This window comes from Strigops habroptila, chromosome 12 (genome assembly GCF_004027225.2).
Source record: "Strigops habroptila isolate Jane chromosome 12, bStrHab1.2.pri, whole genome shotgun sequence".
Taxonomy (NCBI): Eukaryota; Metazoa; Chordata; class Aves; order Psittaciformes; family Psittacidae; genus Strigops; species Strigops habroptila.
Genome location: NC_044288.2, coordinates 1,888,374 through 1,909,373, shown reverse-complemented (window position 1 = coordinate 1,909,373; position 21,000 = coordinate 1,888,374). Strand labels below are relative to the sequence as shown.

The following is a 21,000-nucleotide window of genomic DNA, read 5'->3' as shown; positions in this document are numbered from 1 at the left end:
GACAGAAGAGAACAAGCAGGCAGGGTCCAGTGTTTGGCTTTTATTGAGACATGATTTTCTGCTTTTCATATAACTTATCTAATTAAAATATTCATCTTAGTTACCACAAAAAAAAAAAAAAAAGAAAAGAACATAGAAAAGTGTATGTACACAGTCGGGGACCAAAATACAAATGCAAGTCAAAGTCACCCCCCTCCTGCCCGCGGTGTGGCGAAGGGGGGAAGAGGCAGCTCTGCTCCGGTCCTTTGCGTGAGTGGAGCACATGGGAATTGCACAAGTAACACCCCAGGCACCGACCTCAACTCTGGCCCCCTCCCTGCCACCCAGCCAAGCTGAAACACAGACACAGGCAGCAAAGCCCACGGCAAAGAGGCTGAGAGGGAAGGGGCATCACCCTGTACCAGCAATGCTTTGGGCAGTATCACATCCGAGGGGCTGCTGTAGTGTTCAGCAAGTGGCAGTTTAGCAACGCCCAGCTCCTCTGCTCGAGGCTCCGTTAGGGCCTGGACATGATGCCAGACTCCACTTCCCTCCCCCTCTGCCCCTACCCCAAGTACAGAGGAGAAATAAATGGTAGCACAACGGTCAGCAGAAGATAATATATTGTTATCTAATTAAAAATACAGCAAAATTAAATACAGCAAAAAACGCAAGAGTAAGGAGCCAGTATTTTACAGCACAACACACACTGAAATGCTGCACGGGAACATTAAAGCATCTGGGACTGTAACCAACTTACAGCACGTGAGAGTCTGAGAACATTTTTCCAAGACCTTCAAAATAAGGAAAGAAGAGCCCAAATAAACGAAGAGACAAGTGTTCAGAATGGGTTTAAGGAAAGAAAAAAAAAAAGGAGGATAACAAAGAAAGGAACCAACAGAAACCAGAAGCATACAGGGATTTTTCTAGAGCCCTACGGGGAGGACTCTTCACAGCAAGGTTCCCCAGTCAGTGCACAGACAACTCCACTGGTTCAGCATGTGGCAGCCACACAAACCCAGCAGCAACAGCATCCACCATCAACACCTTTTCCACCTAGACAGCACAGTCCCAGGGCAGTGAATATGGCTTGGAACAGGAGCAGCTCTCCCCTTTCTGACCCAGTGGGACCTCCGAGCCCCGACAGTGCTGCCAGCTGCCCCTGCACAACCTGGGTCTAACCAGCTCCAACCTCTGCTCACAGCACCTCTGGTGAGGTTGCTTTTGTAACCCGCAAGTGGAAACGTTCACCACAATCAGGCTCAATGTTTAACGGCTGCTTGTGTCTGCTCAGCGAGGCCACCTGAACCCACACGCAGGGGCTGCAGCCCCACAGACACCAGGTACAACCCATTCCTGAACTCCTGCTACCACCTATACACACATTAAAACCAGACCACGTTCTGTTATTCACTTCCCTCCAACACCAGGCAAGTGGTTTTAGGTTCCAAGACTAAAATCCTTGCTTTTTCCAAAGCGGGGGCAGACATACAGGGAACAGGCAGGATTTAAGCACCAGCTTTCAAACTGGAAATAAATCCTTCCCAATTGCACACAGGAAACATGATAAAAGTATTCCTTCTTTCTGCTAAAAGAGGCAAACTGACGCCTTCATTGAGCTTTAAAAACTGTTTCCAATTCCAGAGGCAAAGTCCCCTGTAACCTTCTCAATTAAAAGGGGGGAAAAAAAAAAAAAGGAGAAAGAAGTTAAAATCTGACTTGGTGCACAGGAAAATTTCTCCCCAAGCCCTTTGTAGTTTTATTCCCAGTAGGCAGCAGAAGACAACAGCAGCAGCAGAGAAGTCCCCAGCGGCTCTTGGCATCCCTGCACAACAATGTAAGCATCTGTACAAGATCTACAGTAAGAGCAGAGAGAAGGTTGAGAGCGAAGATTAACAGACAAGTAGGGAGCAAAGCCTCGGGACTTGACACGCTTGCCAGAAGACCACTGAGCAGATGGGTGCTGCCTGTCCCAGGGAGCCCAGGAGGTCCCAGATCACACGGAAGGACACCCAGTGTCCACTCAGACAGATGGAGCCACGGAGAGGCTGATCCTTGCCCTGCATCAGGAGGGGGAAGACTACTGGGAGCAACATAAATACCAATGGGACAGGGGGCAAAAAATATTAATTAAAACCATTTTATAATTTATGAAGAGGTTAAATAGTAAATAGTCTCTGGATCTTCCACCCTCAGCAGGTGCCAAGACTTCACATTTTCTTGCGTCGGGAGATTTTGTACACCCTTCTTTTGACGGACGACAAAGCCAGAAACAGGATGTTAAGGGCAGGTGGAAAAGAGGGGGCTTGACACTGAGAAAGGGACCAGAATAAAAGATAAAATACTGTGCTGTTGTCTTGTGCAGATCAAAGCTTCTCCCAGCAGCTGCAGCCTCCAAAGAGTTCAAGGAAAAGGGCTGTGAGTACCTTCTCCCCCTTCAGTGCCACTCCCCACCAGAGGGCAAGTCCCAGATCTGCACTGCAAGCTTATCTCCGAGAGAACCTGTTCTTGAAAGCTTTGATAGTCTTTGCCATCATGGGTGCAATTTCTGCAACAGAGGAAGGAAAAAACCCCAAATCAAACAAAAAACCCCCACATGAAAGCAGCAGTCCCAGACTGGGAGAGCAGAGAGCAGTGCAAAGCTGCTTTCTGCATGGCGAGAAGACAGAACTCCAGTTAAACTCTCCCTGTTTCCTTCCCAAAGGGAGCTGCACTGCAGTGTCATTGTTCCACACAGCTGGACAGACACAGAGGGACAGCAGGAGGGACAAGGCAGGGTTTCTGCTGCACCCAGCACTGAGCAGGAAGGTGAATCACATGTTGCCCTGTGCTTTTTCTTGTGCAAGAAGTTTGAACAAGACTTTACCACCCTCTCCTTAGGGAGAGGAGAGAGGCCACCACCATCAACCCTCCCACACAGCCTGGATTTCCCTACAGCATAAGGAATAGATTTGTGTGTTTGTAAAGGAGGAGATCCAGGAGACCCCAGGGATGTTCTGCAGTTTGTACTTACTCTTCACTGGTGGTTTCTTGGGGTCGTAGGAGGAGAAGGTGCTACCTGAAGATGGGACAGAATGGGCACTGCTGGTGCTGGGCCCATCATAGGACTGCTCCTCACTCACACGAGTGTGGCTTTTGCTCGATGTGTACAGGACTGGTTTTATTCTGGAACACAGATGGGACAGAAAAGGACTCACTGTGGTTTGATGCAATTCTTCAGACACAAGGCACAATACCCCATGGAACCAGCAGCGACCAGGATCTCCACAACTCCCAGCACAGAAGAAGCTATTACAGTTACAAGGACCTCCCAGACACACAGAATCCTTCCCTGCCACAATGCAGAGCTGCAGGGGGAAGCTGGCAAGAGCTGCCAGGAAAAGAGGCCCTGAGCAGCAAGTGCTCCTGAGAAACACTCACTTGGTCTTCTCTGGCAGCAGAGGTCCTCCAGTTCCAAACTTCTCTTGTCTCCTTCGTACGTCCCGGGGGGGCTTTGCTGCAGAGTTCACAAATGCCATTTTGGCCACTCTACCTGCAGGAGGCCAGAGGGAAACACTGCTTAGATCCAACTTACTGTCTTACCACAGCAAACTCCAACCTGCTCTCCCCAATCCATCCATTCCAAAGCTCCGGCCTTCTCCCCAAGGTCTGAACCTCTTGCTGTCACAACATGGGCTGTGAGAAATGAGCCTGATCAGGTCAGCAGTTCTCACAATGTTCACCAAAGGAGCAGGAATGCTTTCTCCCACCATGGTTTTCTTCAGCCCCAGCATGGAGAAGCCACTCTAATAGAGGAGGTGCCTCTGCAGCCCTGCACATTCTTGCTGTAGAATATTCTCTGTCACCACACAAGACCAGAGAGCCTCGCAACTCCTCTATTGGACTAGATTCACACCAGGCATCCCAAAAGACTCTCCCCACACAAAGACATCCCCGAGGCAGCTTTCCCAGACCCCTCTCTGCTCCTTCAGCCCTCCTTTACCTTTGGGTTTGTTGGCATGAGCGGAGCCGATGTTCCGTGCTAACATGAGCAGCCGCTGCTCTCGCGCGTCGTGCAGCCGAAGGTACATCTCCCGCCAGGACTCAAACTCATCCGGCTTCTCGTTCTTGAAGTCTCGGAGACAGTGATTGTGCCACAGTTGATCCGTATCCTCAATGAGGACCTGAAGCAAACCCACACGTGAGCTGGGATCCCTCCCGACACCTTCGCTCCCCTCTCCCTCAACAGCAGCTAGTGCCAAGTCACTGGAATGCTGCGGAGGGTAAGACAGCTCAGGGGCCTGCTTGCAGCAAGAGGTGGGCAGATGGCAAATCCAGGAGGTCAGGACAGCAAAAGCCACCTCTTGTTAAACAGAGCACTGTTCTTCACCATTCTGCTATAGCAGATAAGGACAGAACCACTCCCGCATGTCACCGCCACCTCCCCAGGCCCAGGCACTCACATGGTTACACTCCTCAATGCGGTACAGCTGCTCGGGGGTGCATCTCTCCAATACTGGCTCCAGCACTGAGAAAGGGACACCACCCACTTCATAGATTGCTAGAGAGAAGCAAGATGCACAAAATATTTATCCTGCTCCTTCCTTGCTGAGGAAAGAGTTTGACACCTTGAAATGCAGCAGAGGAAATGCAGCGCTGCACAAGACCACGCAGTGAAGGGGAAGGAGAAAGGAACTGTGAGTGCAATAGCTCTAACAAGTCATCAGGCACCAGGAGCTCCAACTGCCCGCACGAGGCTCTGTTGGCCACTACTTCCAGTGCTTCAGCACTCCCCAAAAAGCACATTGCCTGCTGCTTCCTGCAGCACCTGAGCTTTCAGAGAGCTCTGTCCCACATCAGTCAGCTTGCCTTGTGACAAGAGCAACTCTACATGCAACTGCTGGGGTACAAACAAGCGACCAAGACTTCAGTGTACCTGCACAGCAGCGTGAGCAAGAGACATGAGGAAAGGTACTTACAGTCAATGTTGTTACTGAGGACTCTGATGCACTGCTGATACAGAGACATCATCTTGGGGAGGTAGGCAGTTTTAGAGCCTGAATACACTTGCATCTTTGAATTCAACCGGCGGCCGGTAAAACCCGCTTCGCTCTCTTCAACCGGCGAGGACACTGCTGCAAGGGGAAAGACTTGGAGTAAGAAGGGAACAGAGGAAAGAAGAGCTCACCCTTATGAATGGCACAGCAGACACAAACTGGGAGTCACCCAGAAGCAACCTAAAGGGCTAAGTCTTCTCCAAGAGACCTGCAAACTAGTTTCAGGAAAGGCAACTCCAAAGCCCAAGACGCAAGAAGGACCCTTCCTCATTTCTACCAGAGCACATGGGAAGACAACCACCTTCTGAAAGCTCTGGGCAGAGGCAAGACACCAGACCCCAACAGGAAGACTTGAACCCAGGCAGCAGCTGCTCCCTCCCACAAATGATGGCTGCAGCCCGTTTCAAACCTACTTTCCTGGCCAACATACCTTTCCTTTTCGTCTGGGAGCAGGTAATGGACTCGATTGAAGGAAGAGGGCGGTAATTGGCCTGGATTGGAGGCAGTGGGATCTCTGGTAATGTTGGTACCACATCTAAAAGTATCTGGAAGAGGAGGAGGTACATGCAAGTAAGCCAAGAATGCACGAGAATGTTACCTCCTCCCAGTGTACAAACAGCACTGAGCTGCACTTGGTTTGATATTTGCTCTAAGGCACCCAACGCTGATCAGCCTGCACCAGGGAACAGCCTCAGGGGGTGCTGCACTTCTGCCACATCACTGTAGCTCTGCCTAGGCAAAGCAGCGAAGATTTGGGACCTGAATCACTCAGCTCCCTCCAGTAAGAGCCATGAGTATCTTTAACCTACTAGGCTCAGTGCTGAAGGCCTCTGGCAAGAACCCAAGTCAGATTAACAGTGCAAAGAACTCGAGAAAACACAGACGAGAAGGCTGGCAGAAACATTTCTTTGGTCTCAAACACTCATTTACCTGTTCTGTCTCCTCTCCTCCTCACCTCCTGCAAAAAGACAGTGGTGGTAGAGAGAGGAACCTCACACACCGAAGGAAACCTAGGACTCTGACACGAGGCACTTATGAGAATGAATGGCAAAGTATTCAGCTGAAGTTGTTCTCTTTCACTCTCCCCATTTTTGTACAAATGCATTTTGCCTATTGCATTTCTCCTCTCCCCTCCCTCTTCACCCACTTCTCCAGCAGGGTCCCACTCCAGCAGCACACAGCAATGCCTGCAGTGCACAGTGTATGAAACACACAGCGTCTCCCAGCCAGACCAGGGGCACAGACCTTCACACCACCGAGACACCACAAGCACACTCCGATGCCCAACAGCCCAGTGCCTCCATGGGGAAAACTAATAAGCCCCCGTGGCAGAGGACCGCGAGCAGCTGATCCCACCTTCTTTGTTCACTTTCAGATCCTTCAAAGCCCTCAAAGCCTTACCCTCTTTGGTTTAGGAGACTCTGGTAGTTTCTTCTCTGCCTTTTTCTCACTTGCTCGCTTGTGGCTTGGACTTTTCCGACTCGAGCTGGAGCTGTTGGTACCGGCTTTGGATCCGTTCTGTTTGCTGTGCCCTCGGTCTTTCTCCCCCGCTGGTACTGAAGGTTTGACCACTTTCTTTTTCTTTTTCTGGGGCTGGTCGTAGCTGAGGTACGACTCAAAGGACATTGTCGGTTGTTCAAATTCATCCTCCACTTCCCCCTCCCCAAAACCGGAGGAAAAGCCCCCAGATTTTTTGTCTGTGTCGGAGGCTTTGCGCTTCCCCTCCGAAGATTTTAAGCTCCCAGAAATCCCCTTCTCTTTAATCCTATTTGATGAGTCACTCTCAGCTTTCCGTTTCTCCCGCTCAGAGTTCGAGGTCTCCAAGCTCAACTTGGGCTTTTCCAATTTGCCTTTTTCAGAGTCCCGATGTTTTTGCTTCTTAACATGGTTGTCCAAAGTCTCTTCCGAGTGCGGCAACATGTGCAACTTCTCCTTTCTGGAAGCACCACTTTCTCGGTTCTTCTCCTTCTTGCTGCCATCTGACGTCCTCTGCTTCTCCTTGCTGCCCCCTGCCATGGGGGCCTCTTGGAGTTGCTCTTTAAAAGAGGTTTTGTGCAATCTTTCTGGGCTGAAGACAGAGCTCCTGTCCTCCTCTCTGCCGTCGAGTCGCTGCTTCTTGTGAGAAGACTTATGCTCTTTGCTTCGACTCATGTTCCCTTTGTCATGGAACTCACTGGGGTTCCTTTCCCGGCCTCCCTCCAGCTTCTCCTGAAAGCTGTGGCCTTTACTGGCTTTCCGATGAAATACTGGCTCTTCCTGCTCCTCAGAGGCATAAGGGTCTGTGTATATGTCCTGAGGGCTCGCACTTGGCTCAGGTGACCCAGCCTGTCCACAGTCCGAGTACTCCTGATCTGAAGAGAGCACTGGGGAAGATCTGCCCCAAGCCTTCCCCTCGTGGCTGCTGTAGCCATAAGTCTCATGGGCTCTCTCAGGCCTAGGATACCTTTTGGACTTCTTTTCCCTAGGATCTGGGCTATAGGACTGGCTGCAAGATGGCTGGAAGGGTTCTGAATACTCCTGGTCAGGTTCCTCATCCTCTCTGAGGGAGGGTTCCTGATGTCTTTTGCTTGAACTGCTCCTCTCATAGTCACGGTCTTCAGAATCTAAGTTATTTCTAAAAGGATAAGAAAACAAAATAGTTAGATTAGAACATCAAAATGCGAGAAGAGCCACTCCCCATGGGCCCCATGTGTTCCCCATGTGGCTGGGAACCTCTCTCACAGAAGACTATTGTATTCCAAAGTTGTATTCAGGAGTTTTGTGGCAAGAAAAGCACTAATTCTCTCAGGCACAGCAACATCGAGGGATTTAGAAATCACATTTCTAGTGCAGGAAGCAGTTAAGCAGTTTGGTTAGGACTGAGACTTCACAGGTCACTGGGAAGAGGAGACAGACGTGTACTGAGACCCCTCCATGCCTGCCCACTCCCGGCTGCATGGTGCCTGTGCAAACCCCATCCCTGTTGGCCAGTTAAGCAAGTAGGGATACCACAGCCCTCGAAATTATCAGGAATACCTGAGAATCTAAACCATCTCACTGCTGGGTTCTACACAGCTCGGTTACAGCAGCATGCCTGCTAGCATTAACCTGCACTTCCCATAGGATGTTTGCACATCAAAGCCTTTCAAAACAAGTCGCTTTCTTCACTTGGGCCTCCAACTTCCTCTCTTGAGCGCTGTAAGACGGGAAGCAAGCAGATTGCATCTCCTGCTTCATTAAGGGCACTTCTCTGACATCTACTGTTAATCTCTTCATCAAACTGCAAGTTCTTGCAAACCAGCCCCTTCTTTCACAGCGAAGTGCAGCGTCAGCAGCCTGATGTGCTGCGGCTACCAGAGGCAGGAAACTTATGCCAAACCCAGGCAAAAACCCATGCAGGGTTAGCACGTTTGTGCCACAAGCTCTTCCAGAGCCTTCACTCTCTTTCCTTGTCAGAAAAGTTAATGATCTCCACTGCATGAATATAACAAAGCCAACTGAACAGGGTCACGTACCTGTCTGCCTCCTGGGACACCGGCACCAGCTTCTTCCACCTGGCTACAAGGTTCTTGGCAAAGTCTCCTACAAACTCATGTTTCCGTAAACTGTTCACGGTCTTCCCAACACCCGTCTCCTTCATGAGAGAGCAGAGACGTGAATTCATCAGCAAACCAGTCAGCATTCCCTCCTCTGCTACACCCCCAAGTGACTAAAGTTAACCCGCTACCTAGTGCGGTAGGTAGAAGTAAACCTTGATCAAAGGGCAAAGATAGCACATACATTTTGTTTTCAGCAGACATCATTTACTACCATTCAGTAAATCAAAGACAACTTAACTCTACCCTTGTCAAACACTAATTAATTGTGTTAATAAACCAAGCTAGCATTTACCATGGCCACTGGTAAGTTTGAAGACAGAAGTCACTAATAATTTTGAGGATTAGCATTTCCTAACTTCATGCTGATTCAGTTATTGTTAGGATCCACCCCGACTCTCACGTCTCAGTCAAGTGTTAAGCTTTTGGAAGAACTGAGGATGACAAACCATCCCCCGTGGCTTTACACTTGCCTGGAATCCAGAACCTCATCCCACCCTTGCCTGTGAGATCCGGCTGTCGCGGGTGGCCAAGGCAACACACCCCACTCCATGGCAAACAGTTATCTTGTGCCTTGAGAGACACGAGAGATTTCACAGCTCTTACCACAAGAATGTCAACCGTGATGGGCAGCTCAGACAGCCTCTTCAGACTTTTCAGCAGCTGCAGAGACAAGGAGAAAAGTGTTCACACTTGTCATCCTGAACCACACTATGATCAGAAAGGAAGAGAACCTTCCACTCACTGCGCAAGAGCTTGTCAGAAAGATCCAAGTGGCAGACAGCTGCTCTCTCACTCCGAACCGAGCTCCTGAGAGCTGAACATGAGGGGCAACCGCAACGGAATTATCATCTCTTTGCCTACCAGGGCCCATCTTAGAGTCTTACAACACATCTATTAGTGCTTTCTTCACACAGGACTTTAAGCAACTTTGGCTTAAAGCATCAGGAACAGACACCCACAACTCTGTTGCACAGTAAGTGGAAGGACTTGGAAGCTTGTGACTCTCAGAAGTGCTGAGAATCACATTCCTTGTTGAGAGGGGCAGGGGGGAAAAGTCCTCCCTAAAGTTTTGCAAACTAGCCCCTGAGGGAAGGACTGCTAGATGCAGGTGAAGGGGATGTACTTGTACTTCTGCCACCCAGGAGGTTTGGGACATCACTTCACTGATGTGTCCACTGATGTTTTAGTTGCACATCTGACAGCACTGCTGCTCCTCACATTATTTCCCACAGCTCAGCTATAGCCACAGACCAGCCTCGTCAGCGTTATTATAGCCCCTATACAGCCCAGGCTTTGTCCAGCTCTGCCGTGCTATATCCCATACAAAGGGCTGTCCCTGATCCAGAAGATCTTCTCTTTAAAGCACTCTGCTCATGCTCAAATTAGCACCATTGACCTAAAGCTATTCCGATCACCTCCTCTTCCACCGTGCAAGGATCAGAGAGGTTTAGAGCTTGCCTTCCATTCGAAGGAAGGAAGTTCTTTTAGCTGACTTGAAGAGTCTGTTACTTTCAGAGAGAAAATACTCCTCGACACAGAGATAAGGGTTCAGCCAGCTGAAGCAGAACCACAGGACGGTTTCTGTTCACCAGCAACCACTCCATTACGTTTAGGACTTAATTACCATGACCAAAGGTTTAGGTTTTCTTGTTTCTTTTAGAGGAGCGAGACAGTGACACCACCAGTAACTGTGTTTCAGCACCTTGAGCTGGGGTGTTGACGGGGGCGCAGCAGCTCTTGCTGCTGTCTGGGTCTTCAAGCCCTCTGTCCCTGCAGCTCAGGGTAGCACAGAGTCTCACCCCTTTTAGCTATTAGTTAAAAGCTATTTAACTTTTAGGATTCACAGGATCTGAAGCAGGTAGTGTGCTCCACCACCGACCTCAACTGATGAGGGAAAACTCCTTATGGTATCCTTAAAGCTTCCCAATTATTTTCTAGCTACACCCCACTGTAGCACCTTCCACAGCTCTTTTTGCTCTTTAGTTATTTGCTGCCTTCAGGGCTGAATTCCAAAAAGAAAAGCACTATTCTCAATGGGGCTTATCTCTGGCTTTCATATAGCCAGGGGAAGTGTGGTTTGAGACCAGGGGACCACACATTTGATCCAGAACACATCTCATGGGGAACTGGCTTATTCCAGTTCCCAGTGCAGGCAGTGGCTGGAAACCCCCTCACATCTTAACGAAACCAGAAAGCAAGAGCTGATGTTCTGAGAGGCCACACGCAGACCTCTGCCTACGTGTCACTTTACCCAGCTTTTACACCTGCACGTTCATGAGGGACGTTCGTGCAGCCTGAGCTCAGCAGACTTTCCAGCCAAGGAACAAAACCCTCAAAACAACGCCGTCAGGAAATGGGGCATTTCTGTTACCTGCGTCATCGGTAACGCACTTATCTGGCAATCTGAGCTACCAAAACCTGTGCTCCTTGACGCTGTCCAAGTGGCACGCAGCCTGGGAATAGCTGAGGAAGGACAGATTTGGGAGCTGTGTTCATACAGCACAGCAAAACCTCTCTTTGCTTGCAGCCTCCGTGGACCACAAGTCCATGTGCATGAGATGCACCAAGTGAGGCAGCTCCGGTGCAGCGAGGCAGAAGAACTTGTATTAATCCATATTTCCTATGGAAACAAACTGATGGAGTACATCCCACAGAAGCAGACCCAAATGTGGCAGCTCAGCTCAGAAATAACCAAGATCTTAAAAGTCCTATGAGAAAAAGGGGCCAGAAAAGACAGAAAACACACGGCTCGGGTCCCACCAGATGAAAGACATACAAGAAAGCTCTTCTAAAACACCCCAGTGTAGGGCAGAGCTTCAACCACCCACAAGACACACACCATGAAAACTCCCTCTGTTGCATTACTGATAAAATAATTCAAAAGGACAAGGCAAGAAAACCAAATGGTGCAACATGTGGGTAGCACCAGGGGTGCCGTGGATCTGTCCTGCTGACAGGTAAAGCTGTAGCTGCTACAGAACTATTTCAGAAACTGTTACTTTCCAACACAGGAAAGTGCTCAGAAGATGCACAATGTGTAAGGACAATGCAGTGGCAACCAGATTCAAGCCTAGAATCACACTTCCAAGGATACAGTTGAAAAGGTACCAGAAATACAAAGAGTACAGCCCACAGGACCCTTCTGCTGGGGAAGGAAAAGGTCACTATCCTGCTAGTAGCAGCCTGAAAACGCTCAGCACCTCTCCCTCCCTTTGCAAAACTCCCTAGGATCAACAGAGAAACAACTTAACAGCACAGGGTTACTGGAGAAAGAGTCACCCTGTGCAAATAGCACCCAGAGACTTACAATGCCCGAGAAACACAGACGGGCAGTTATTGCCCCAAGCTGACGCAAGGGTCAGAAACAGGAGCAGCAGTTCTCTGAGCACAGCAAGCTGAGCCAATATTTGAAGTCTTGCACGTGCTTCCAGCACCACAGAGCCCAAAACCCGCTGGAAGCGAGTCCTCAGCACTCCCTCAGCTCCCTTCTGGGCCCCACCAGTTAAACCCTGCTCTGGTCTTGGCTGAGAGGGCGAGGAAAGGAACCTGACCCTCCCATTGCTTCACTCCTGGCATGGCTGGAGCTGGGTGCAGGGGCCTCTGTTTCAAAGGGTTGGCAACTGAGCACCTCCGCGTCCATCCTTCCTCATGGGCAGTGGGAGGTCTTGGGAAGCGAGCCATTTGCCTCAGTTAAAGCCAGCCGAGCGGCTGCACGGCCCTCTCTGCCTCCTCTTTCACCTGAACTAAGCGAAACACGCACCAAACACCCGTCAAGTGTCACAAGAGACGCTCCTCCCTTAAAACACGACATCCTAGAGAAGGGATCGCAGCACGTGCTGGGCCCACACCTGAACCATGGTTCCAGACTCCAGCCAAGGAAGAAGCCAGCTCAGCCCAGCGCTCAGCAACAGCCGCGTGTCACCGGACGGGCCGGAGCACACGGCAGCCGCTCCACGACAGCTGCTGCGGGCAACAGGTTTTGGCAGCGGGCACATTCCCTCGTGGGGACGGGCGAGGGGCACCGAGCAGCTTCCCCGAGGCCACAGCAGGACCCGGGGCAGCGTTAACGCTCAGCAGCTCCTTGCCCTGACCCTGCTCCCCAGCCATCACAGCAGCCCCGGGTCCTCCCAGTGCCCCTCGTCGTGGGCACCGCGGGTCTCCCGGCACGAACACGCCACCGGGGCAGAACTCTTGGGGCAAGTTCTCCCGCTGCCCGCCTGCCCCACCGCAGCGCCCCCGGGCGACCCCCGGGGACCCCCGCCCGCCGCGCCGGGCCTCCAGCGTGGCAGCCGAGCCCTGCGCGGCCAGCCCCGGCCGGCAGCAGCGCTGGGTGGCTCGCACCCCGGGACAGCCCCGCGCTCTGCCCCGCAGCCGGTGCGCCACCCGCCTCGCCCCGCGGCCCCGGCCGGGCACGACACTTCGGGGCGGAGGGGACGGGAGGGCAGGCCCGGCCCCGCTCCCCGCGCCCCCCCCCACCTCCGCGGGACGGACCGGACCCTCCCGACCCCCGGCCCCGCCGCGCCGGCCCTGCCGCGGAAGGGGAGCCTCGGCCGCGGCGCCGCTGCCCCCGTCACCTTCTTGGGCTCGGAGCTGCCCGCCAGCCGCGACTGCAGCTTGCCCACAACTTCCAGCACCGACGCCGCCATTTTTATTGCTGGCGAGGCCGCGGCGGCGGAAGCGGCTTCACCGCCCGCTGCCTGCACGGCATCTGCCCACCGCTGCCGCCATCTTGGCTAAGGGCGGGAAACGGAAGCGGCGCCGCGTTGCCCCGGCCCGTGGCGGCCATGACGGGTGAGGGCAGAGCTCCGCGGCTGCCATGTTGGAGCCGGGCAGCGGCGGCGGGGCAGCGCCATCTTGAGTGCGGGCAGGGCGCTGCTGAGGGGAGCCTCCGGGGCAGCGCCATCTTGAGTGCGGGCAGGACGGTGCTGAGGGGAGCCCCCGGGGCAGCGCCATCTTGAGTGCGGGCAGGACGGTGCTGAGGGGAGCCCCCGGGGCAGCGCCATCTTGAGTGCGGGCAGGGCGCTGCTGGGGGGAGCCCCTGAGGCAGTGGAGCCCGCTCCAGCCCCGCCATGGTCCGGACAGGCTGTGCCGGGAAAAAAGCCGCTTCGTGCCCAGTTTCGTTGCCTCCCACCGGCACACGGCTCCACCGCAGCTGTGGGGACCGAGTGGAAAGTAGGGGTTTAGATTGGTTCATGGCCAAAGGGCGCGCTCTTCCACGCTTCTCAGGCAGCGGGAGAGCGCCAGCAGGCGCTGTCCCCACAGATCATCCCCAAGCGCTCCTCAGCAGTGGAGCCAGGCCTTTGGCTGCCTCCCTGTGCCCTTGGCAGTGGCAGGTAACCATGCCCGCTGCTGGTGCTGGCTGCAGTGATGCCCTTGGCTGGAGCAGCGCTACCTGAGGCCAGCCCTTGCCCTGCCCGGGGGAGGCTGTCCTCACCTCACCCCAAAAGCCTGCTGTAAATGTAGAAGTGATAAGAGCAGTCAGCTGCCTGGGAGCGGAGAGGAGGCAGGAGGATGTTGCGTGGGGCAAGTGGAGGGTCTCTGTGCCTCAAGCCTGCGCTGCTCAGAGCTTCCCCTTGGACTAACCGGGCTTAACAGCAAGGTAAGGAGCAGCCCCAGCAGCCAGGGCTCGCCTGCGGGATGTGCAGGATGTGTGGGGCACGGGAACGGCTGGAGAATGGAAGTAATGGCATTGGGAAAGTCGCTGCTTTCTAAAATAGGGCTGGAGGAGCCACTGGCAGCAGAACAGAGCTCAGAGCTGCAGCATCCAGCCCCTGCTTGAACCCAGGGCTGGGGGCACTGGCAGGAGGAGAGGAACTCTATTTGGTCAGATATTAAAGGAATAAACCTGTCCTAACTTTCTGAGGATGCAGCATCAGGCAGCGTGGGTCCTGCTGTGCTGTTCGCTCAGGAATACGGTGCGGGGCTGAGATTGGCAGCACTGAAAGGATGTGAGGGCAACAGCTGTCTTTTCAGAGAAGTTTAAACAGCCACAAAGAAGCCCTGTCTTCTCTCCTTTCTGTCTGGGGCCTCTGAAATCTCTTAAAACTCTTCCAGCTCCCGAGATTAATCCAGCAGCCAGGATTAAGCTGGAGGAAAAATACCCCTTTCGAGTGGCTGCAGTGGTGTTGCAGTGAGCAGCAGTCACGATGTCCCGTTTTAACTTAAGTGCAGGTAGTAAAGGTCGCTCTGCCCTCCTGCAGCCTCCCACTGGAATAACATGAGCACGTGTTTCCTATGGGAGCCTGTCAAAGGTGTCCAAAGGGTCAGGCAGGATCCCATGGACATCAGCCTGCGCCCAAAGCTTCTCATGACTCCACAGTACTTGTGTGTGATGCAGTTAGAAGACCTCTGGTTTATCCCAGAACAAGTTCCCCAAGACAGGACTTGTCTCCTGAATGGGGTGGACAGGGGATGGAGAAACCAGCTGCCTTGCTGGGCTTTCCTGAAGGAGTTAAGGTGGCTTTTGGGGATCAGCTTGCCCCACACCAGGCCCATGGGACAAGTCCTGCTTCTCTTTGCGCTTGTCGGACAGCAAGGATGCTCTTGCAGTGCTGTATCTCAGAAGGACACAGGTCTGAGGGATCTGGGGACAAGGCCTGGAGAAACATTTGAATTTCCTGGGTAATTCCGGTATTTCACCTGTATTTCAGTTGAAAAGCTGAAACTGCAAATTTTTGCTGCAAAACTACATGTTTTCCTGAACAAAACGTGTGTTTGGAGACACCCGGGTGGTGTTGCTCGGAAAGGGTAAATCCCGGTTCCTCCTCCCACCCTGGAGCTGTGTGTCGGAATCCGTTTCATATTCAAACACACCCAGAGAGAGCAGCATTTGTGCCCCAGTTCCAGAGGGCCCGCTGCAGGATATGACACTGTGACAGATGAGCTCTCAGTGGTGTTAAATGGGGATAGCCCTGTGGAACACCGCAATGCCAGGCATGGCTCGAGTGCCTGGGACTTTGCTCCTGAGCCCCCTTGGCTCCTGCTCCCGGTGGCGGGGCCGGCACCGCTGCTCCCCCTCGGGCTCAGCCCTGACTCCTCTTTCCTAGCAGGGACTGGGACTAAACTTTTCCCTTCTTTGTATTTTTCTGCTGAAGTCTCAACATTCCCCCCTTCTGTGCTAAATACGAGCTGGTGACTCAGTTCCAAGCAACCTGATCTTGATGGCCAAGTGCAATAAACAGGCCCCAGCCATGTGAGCGCAGTAACAGCTATTTCTGGCCGCCAGATTTGTTCCCTCATACATTGGCTGCTCCAAGCTCCCGCAGAGGAGCTCAAGTCACTGCCAAGTTTCAGATTGGAATTTGGGAACATTCAAAAACCAGATTATTGTTGTTCATTTTTCTCCCCCCCCTCTTCACCTGCACTCTGACCTGGTCACCCCAAAGAGCCCAACTGGTCAGCCAGGTGCCTTGCTGTGCCCAAGGGGCTGAGGGGGACATGAACCCCCTGTTCTATGCGGTCCTGCAGTGCTGGGGTTTGTCTCAGCTTGTTGCTGTGTAGGAACCTCTGTCAGAGCTGCTGGGACTTGATTCACCCCATCTGACGTGGGCTTGAGTCAGGTGAAACACACCCTGTGATCACTGGCTCACTCTGTCTGTAGCCTGTGCCAGCCCGGATGGCAGAGCAAGCATGACCCTGCACCCCAGGAACCAGCGGGTGCTCCCAGCTTCCCAAGGCAACCACCCAAAATCCCAGTCCTTTTCTATCACAGTGCTGGTGCTGGTTGAGAGTTGAGGATCCCCTCTTGCAGTCATGCCTTTCACACCGCTTAGAGGGGTACAGGGCTCGGGAGGCAGTTTCCATCCTTCCTTTGGCCTGACCCAAAGAGTGTTGAGTCAGCGGGAGATTTCCCTTTGTTCCACTGAATGTCACAAAGAGCAGCAGGATGCCGGCACCCCTGCTCCAGGGCTCCTCACCTCTCCTTCCTCCCCAGGTCCCGTTCTGGTTCTACCAAGATGGCACCCAAAAAGAAACCCCCCAAGAAGCCCAAGGTGGACAAAGAGGCCGCATCCGTCCCCCCGGTGCTGGTGGAAGATGCTTTGCTAGATGTCCAACACCTCAATCACTTGAATAGCTTGTACGACAGCGGCTCCAACGGCTTCCACTGCACAGCCACGGAGGTCGAAGCACCGGACCACGGAGCCAGCCTTCTGGAGGGGATGAACCAGATGCGCCAGAAGCGGTTCCTCTGCGACCTCACCATCGCCACCAAAACGAAGTCCTTCGAGGTGCATAAACTCATCCTGGCTTCCTGCAGCGAGTACTTCCACCGCCTGCTGCAGAGAGAGCCTCAGCTGCCCCGCGTGGAGCTCCACGCCGTGTCCCCGCCGGGCCTCGCCGCCACCATCACCTATGCCTACACGGGGAAGCTGAGCCTCTCGCTCTACACCATCGGCAGCACCATCGCCGCGGCCACCCAGCTGCAGGTGCCAGCGCTGCTCAACATGTGCAGCAACTTCCTCCTGCGGGAGATGGCTGTGGAGAACTGCGTGTACATCGCCAACATCTCGGCCACCTTCGGCCTCAACCAGGTGAAAGATGCCACGCGGAAATTCATCCGGGAAAACTTCCTGGAGTTCTCCAAGACTGATCAGTTCATGAAACTCCCCTTTGATCAGATCAATGAGCTGCTGATGGACGACGGCCTGCAGATACCCAGCGAGGTTGCTGCCTTCCAGATTGCTGTCAAGTGGCTGGAGTTTGACCCGAAACGGGTCCGGTACGCTGCCGACCTCCTGAGCAACATTCGGTTTGGCACCATCTCAGCTCCAGACTTGGTCAACCATGTGCAACCTGTGCCACGCATGATGCAAGATCCACAGTGCCACAAGCTCCTCGTCGATGCCATGAATTACCACCTGCTCCCCCACCAGCAGAACAGCCTTCAGTCGCGGAGAACCAGGATACGGGGAGGCCAGAGAGTGCTTGTCACAGTTGGGGGTCGGCCAGCGTTGACCGAGAAGGCTCTGAGCAGGGAGATCAGCTACAGGGATGCAGAGGGAAACTGGCATAAGCTGACGGAGATGCCAGCAAAAAGTTTTAACCAGTGTGTGGTGGTGATGGATGGATTCATCTACATCGCAGGTGGGGAAGACCAGAACGATGCCAGGAACCAGGCCAAGCACGCTGTCAGCAGCCTGAGCAGGTAAGGCCAGCCCCATGTGGCCATGCAGGGTGTTCAGTCCAGAGCCAGCCTCCACCCGCTCTCTGGTTTGCCTGGGTTCATTTTTGGGTCTATTTACTGCCCGTAAGATTCCTGTTGCCCTTCAGGCTTTCTTCTCTCCACCTCCATGTCTCTCTCCATCATTTAAAAGACAAGGTTTATTTCCTAAATCCCCATAAACCTGTCACTGGATCCCCAAGGGATTACTTGTCAAAAACAAAGGAGTAACCGTGGCAACCTGGCATGCAGTATTTGGTTTGCAACATAAACCTGACCTCCCCAGCGGCTCTGCCCACGGCTTGGCTCAGCCACCTGAGGCTCCACACACACTGTCAGTGTCAGCACTGCTCGAGACCAGCCCTGAGCAGCTGCTGGTCACCCCACTTCAGCTAGGAGCTGTCATGGGCTCTTTCTCCTGCACCAAGGCAGGTTGAAGGGCCCCACTGGCTTCCTGTTTCTGGCCAGTAGCTCATCCACCTTCCCCAGCCTGGCCTTAGTCCTTGTGGCATTGCTCTGGGCAATGGCAGCTCCAGTTCCCTCTGCTGTCTCATGGGCACACAGGAACTGGCCTCTTGTCATGTGCCTGGCTTTGGCCTAGCAGGGTGGGCAGGGAAGGCTTGTCCCTAGGTCCTCTTCTACCCACCAAGACCCGATAGAGGAGACAGTGATAGTACCTGGGGACACCTCAGATCTATAGCGCTCACCATTTCCGAGCCAGGCTAGAGCTGTGGTGGAAGGAGCACTGCTGGGCCATCCCAGGAGCTACAGCAGCAATGCCAGCAGCCACGGGCAGGATCTAGTCCTGTGCAGTGCCATCATCTCCATCTGCACGGCCTCTCCAGAGGGGTTTTTACTGCTGGAGAAGACAGAAAGGCTCTTCAGAGCACGAATTGCCTCCCCCAAAGGCAGATGTTTGTCAGGCCCCACCTCTCCCCGTGGTTCTGGTGTCAGTCCTGGCCAGACAGATCTCCCTTTGTCCCCAGGTACGACCCGCGCTTCAACACATGGCTGCACCTGGCCAGCATGCAGCACAGGAGGTCACACTTCAGCCTCAGCGCCTGCCACGGGCTCCTCTACGCTGTGGGAGGGCGCAACGCCGAGGGCCCTTTGGCATCTGTGGAGTGCTACGTCCCCACCACCAACAGCTGGCAGAGCAAGGCGAGCCTGGAGACAGCCCGCTGCTGCCACGCCACCACCGTCATCGCCGGCCAGCTCCTGGTCACCGGCGGCTACATCAGCCATGCCTATTCCCGCACCGTGCTCTGCTACGAGCCCAGCACCGACTCCTGGAGGGAGCAGGCAAGGCTCAGCACCCCCCGGGGCTGGCACTGCGCGGCCACCGTGGCCGACCGAGCCTATGTACTGGGTGGGAGCCAGGTGGGTCCCCAGGGCGAGCGGGTGGACGTGATGCCCGTTGAGTGCTACAGCCCGCTCACGGGGCAGTGGAGTTACATGGCACCGCTGCCCACGGGGGTCAGCACGGCCGGGGTGGCTCTGCTGGAGGGGCGCTTGTGCCTGGTGGGTGGCTGGAATGAGAGTGGGAAGAGGTATCAGAAATGTGTCCAGTGCTACAATCCTGAACTCAATGAATGGGCTGAGGACAAGGACCTCCCCGAGGCCACTGTGGGTGTCTCGTGCTGCACCATCACCCTCCCACGCCCCCTGAGCTCCGGGTCTCGGGCCAGCTCTGTGGCCTCAGCAGCAGCCAGCACATAAAGAGCCCTGGGTGCCACGTGGCTTATGCCAGCAGCTAGGGAAGGAGACGGAGCTCAGAGGCGCGGGGTAGCTGGATGGGGAGGCACACTGATGTCTGGAGTCACCACAGCGCCTCAGACACTCTCGTTCCGTCACGGCAAGTTTGGGGCTCTAGAAGAGTGTCTTCTGAGCTACCTGCATCTCCATCCCGCAGCTGAAGCAGGGATTGCTCAAGCAGGGCCACTGAGCTCAGGGCAAACGCTCGTGGTTTTATTCCGGTCTTCTCTGCACAACACAGTGAAATAATGTCCAGGAAGCCAACGTGCTGCTCAAGGGAACCCCAGTGTGCCAGGAAGATGCCAAGACAAAAGCTTCAGCAAAGCAGGCTGGTTTTCACTGCCTTTCACAGCTCACCACAGCTAAGTTCTCATAGAGGAACTGATCTTCCCCTGAGAATTCCTGATCTCTGTTTGGAGTTTGCATCAAGCACAGAGCTACACCACAGCAGAACATCATTCCTGTTCAAATTCCACTTCCCTCTGCATGTTTCAGCATGCACAGCACACGCTGCCCTGGGTATCCTGGAGTGGGCTCCATCCTGAACAGTGCTGGCAAACATCCCTGGTTTACAACTGCAAATAGGCTTGAGAAGGGAAGGGTCTGGTCTTCCAGGTAACACTGCACAGGGACTGGTGGAGGGTGCGCACGCCAGCATGGAAGTGAGTTTGCCTCTTAATTCTTTTACTGTAGCTTTTTATTGTAAGGTGCAGGAGGAAACCAAGCAGTAGAGGCAGAAGCAAAAGGTGCTCCTGAACCCCACTTGTGTGAGCTGCACTGTCCTGCAGGGAATTTTCTCTTTAAACAATAAAGACCATTCCTTTGCAGGGGAGAACTGTCTGGCTGGGTAATTACAGCAGTGTTAAGTTCACACACGTGAAGCACTTTAACAAACAAAACTTATCTTCTACATTCCAAGCGTATCAACTAATCCCTTCAGGATTTTAATTGCTTCAGGATTTCTAGAACTCATTAACAGCACCATGATCCGTGGGGCAGAAACAACTCCACCAGCTGCAGGTACAGGCACTTGGGCATCACACCACCCAGGGCAGCAGCCTGGCTCCAGGGTTCTGCTGATCCCAGCTGCTCCTCAGGGCACAGGGTTTGAATCCCAGTTTAGAGGCACCACGGGCCTCAACTCATCCCCTCAGCCCCTTTCATAGAGTCCTCAACCACAATTGGCTTAATAGTGCCAGAGCAGCCAAATTTCTCCCGCAGACATGGACTCCCTCATTCACCAAGAGCCCTCAATGCTGCAGGTTGGTCTGTTGAGGACCAGAACCAGCACTCACTGACTGTGCTCCCCTCAGAAATTCAACCCTCCAAAAATCCCACTCAACAACTCCAGTAGTCAAAAAGCATGTATTTGTTTTCTTCTTTCTACACCCGCTTGCAGACTCTGAAGTTCTACAGGTCACCTGTGCAGCTGCACACTGAAAGTAGAGACAGCACCACATCCATCCAACACTTGCTCCTTGAGAACAGCGTG

At 53.6% G+C, this 21,000-nt stretch overlaps 2 protein-coding genes across 5 annotated transcripts; one reads left to right on the top strand and one right to left on the bottom strand.

Annotated features, from left to right (window-relative positions):
- Positions 1-22: 22 nt before the first annotated feature.
- ELOA (elongin A) lies at positions 23-13,324 on the bottom strand. 4 transcript variants are annotated; one of them, XM_030505030.1, is made up of 11 exons: positions 13,168-13,324; positions 9,197-9,253; positions 8,510-8,628; positions 6,417-7,629; positions 5,446-5,560; positions 4,938-5,093; positions 4,422-4,519; positions 3,962-4,142; positions 3,400-3,511; positions 2,993-3,144; positions 23-2,527 (listed from the first exon to the last, which is right to left on the bottom strand). In XM_030505030.1, exons 1-11 carry the CDS (start codon positions 13,237-13,239, stop codon positions 2,466-2,468), a joined length of 2,337 nt encoding a protein of 778 aa, XP_030360890.1. In that variant the 5' UTR covers positions 13,240-13,324; the 3' UTR covers positions 23-2,465. The 4 variants fall into 4 exon arrangements, with proteins under 4 accessions (XP_030360890.1, XP_030360891.1, XP_030360893.1 ...); XM_030505031.1 differs by having other exon boundaries at positions 4,938-5,090; XM_030505033.1 differs by lacking the exons at positions 9,197-9,253; positions 13,168-13,324 and adding an exon at positions 8,886-9,162.
- A 557-nt stretch (positions 13,325-13,881) lies between these two features.
- LOC115616133 (kelch-like protein 31) lies at positions 13,882-20,340 on the top strand. The gene is made up of 3 exons (XM_030505020.1): positions 13,882-14,192; positions 16,527-17,738; positions 18,740-20,340. Exons 2-3 carry the CDS (start codon positions 16,549-16,551, stop codon positions 19,470-19,472), a joined length of 1,923 nt encoding a protein of 640 aa, XP_030360880.1. The 5' UTR covers positions 13,882-14,192; positions 16,527-16,548; the 3' UTR covers positions 19,473-20,340.
- The last annotated feature ends 660 nt before the right edge of the window (positions 20,341-21,000 follow it).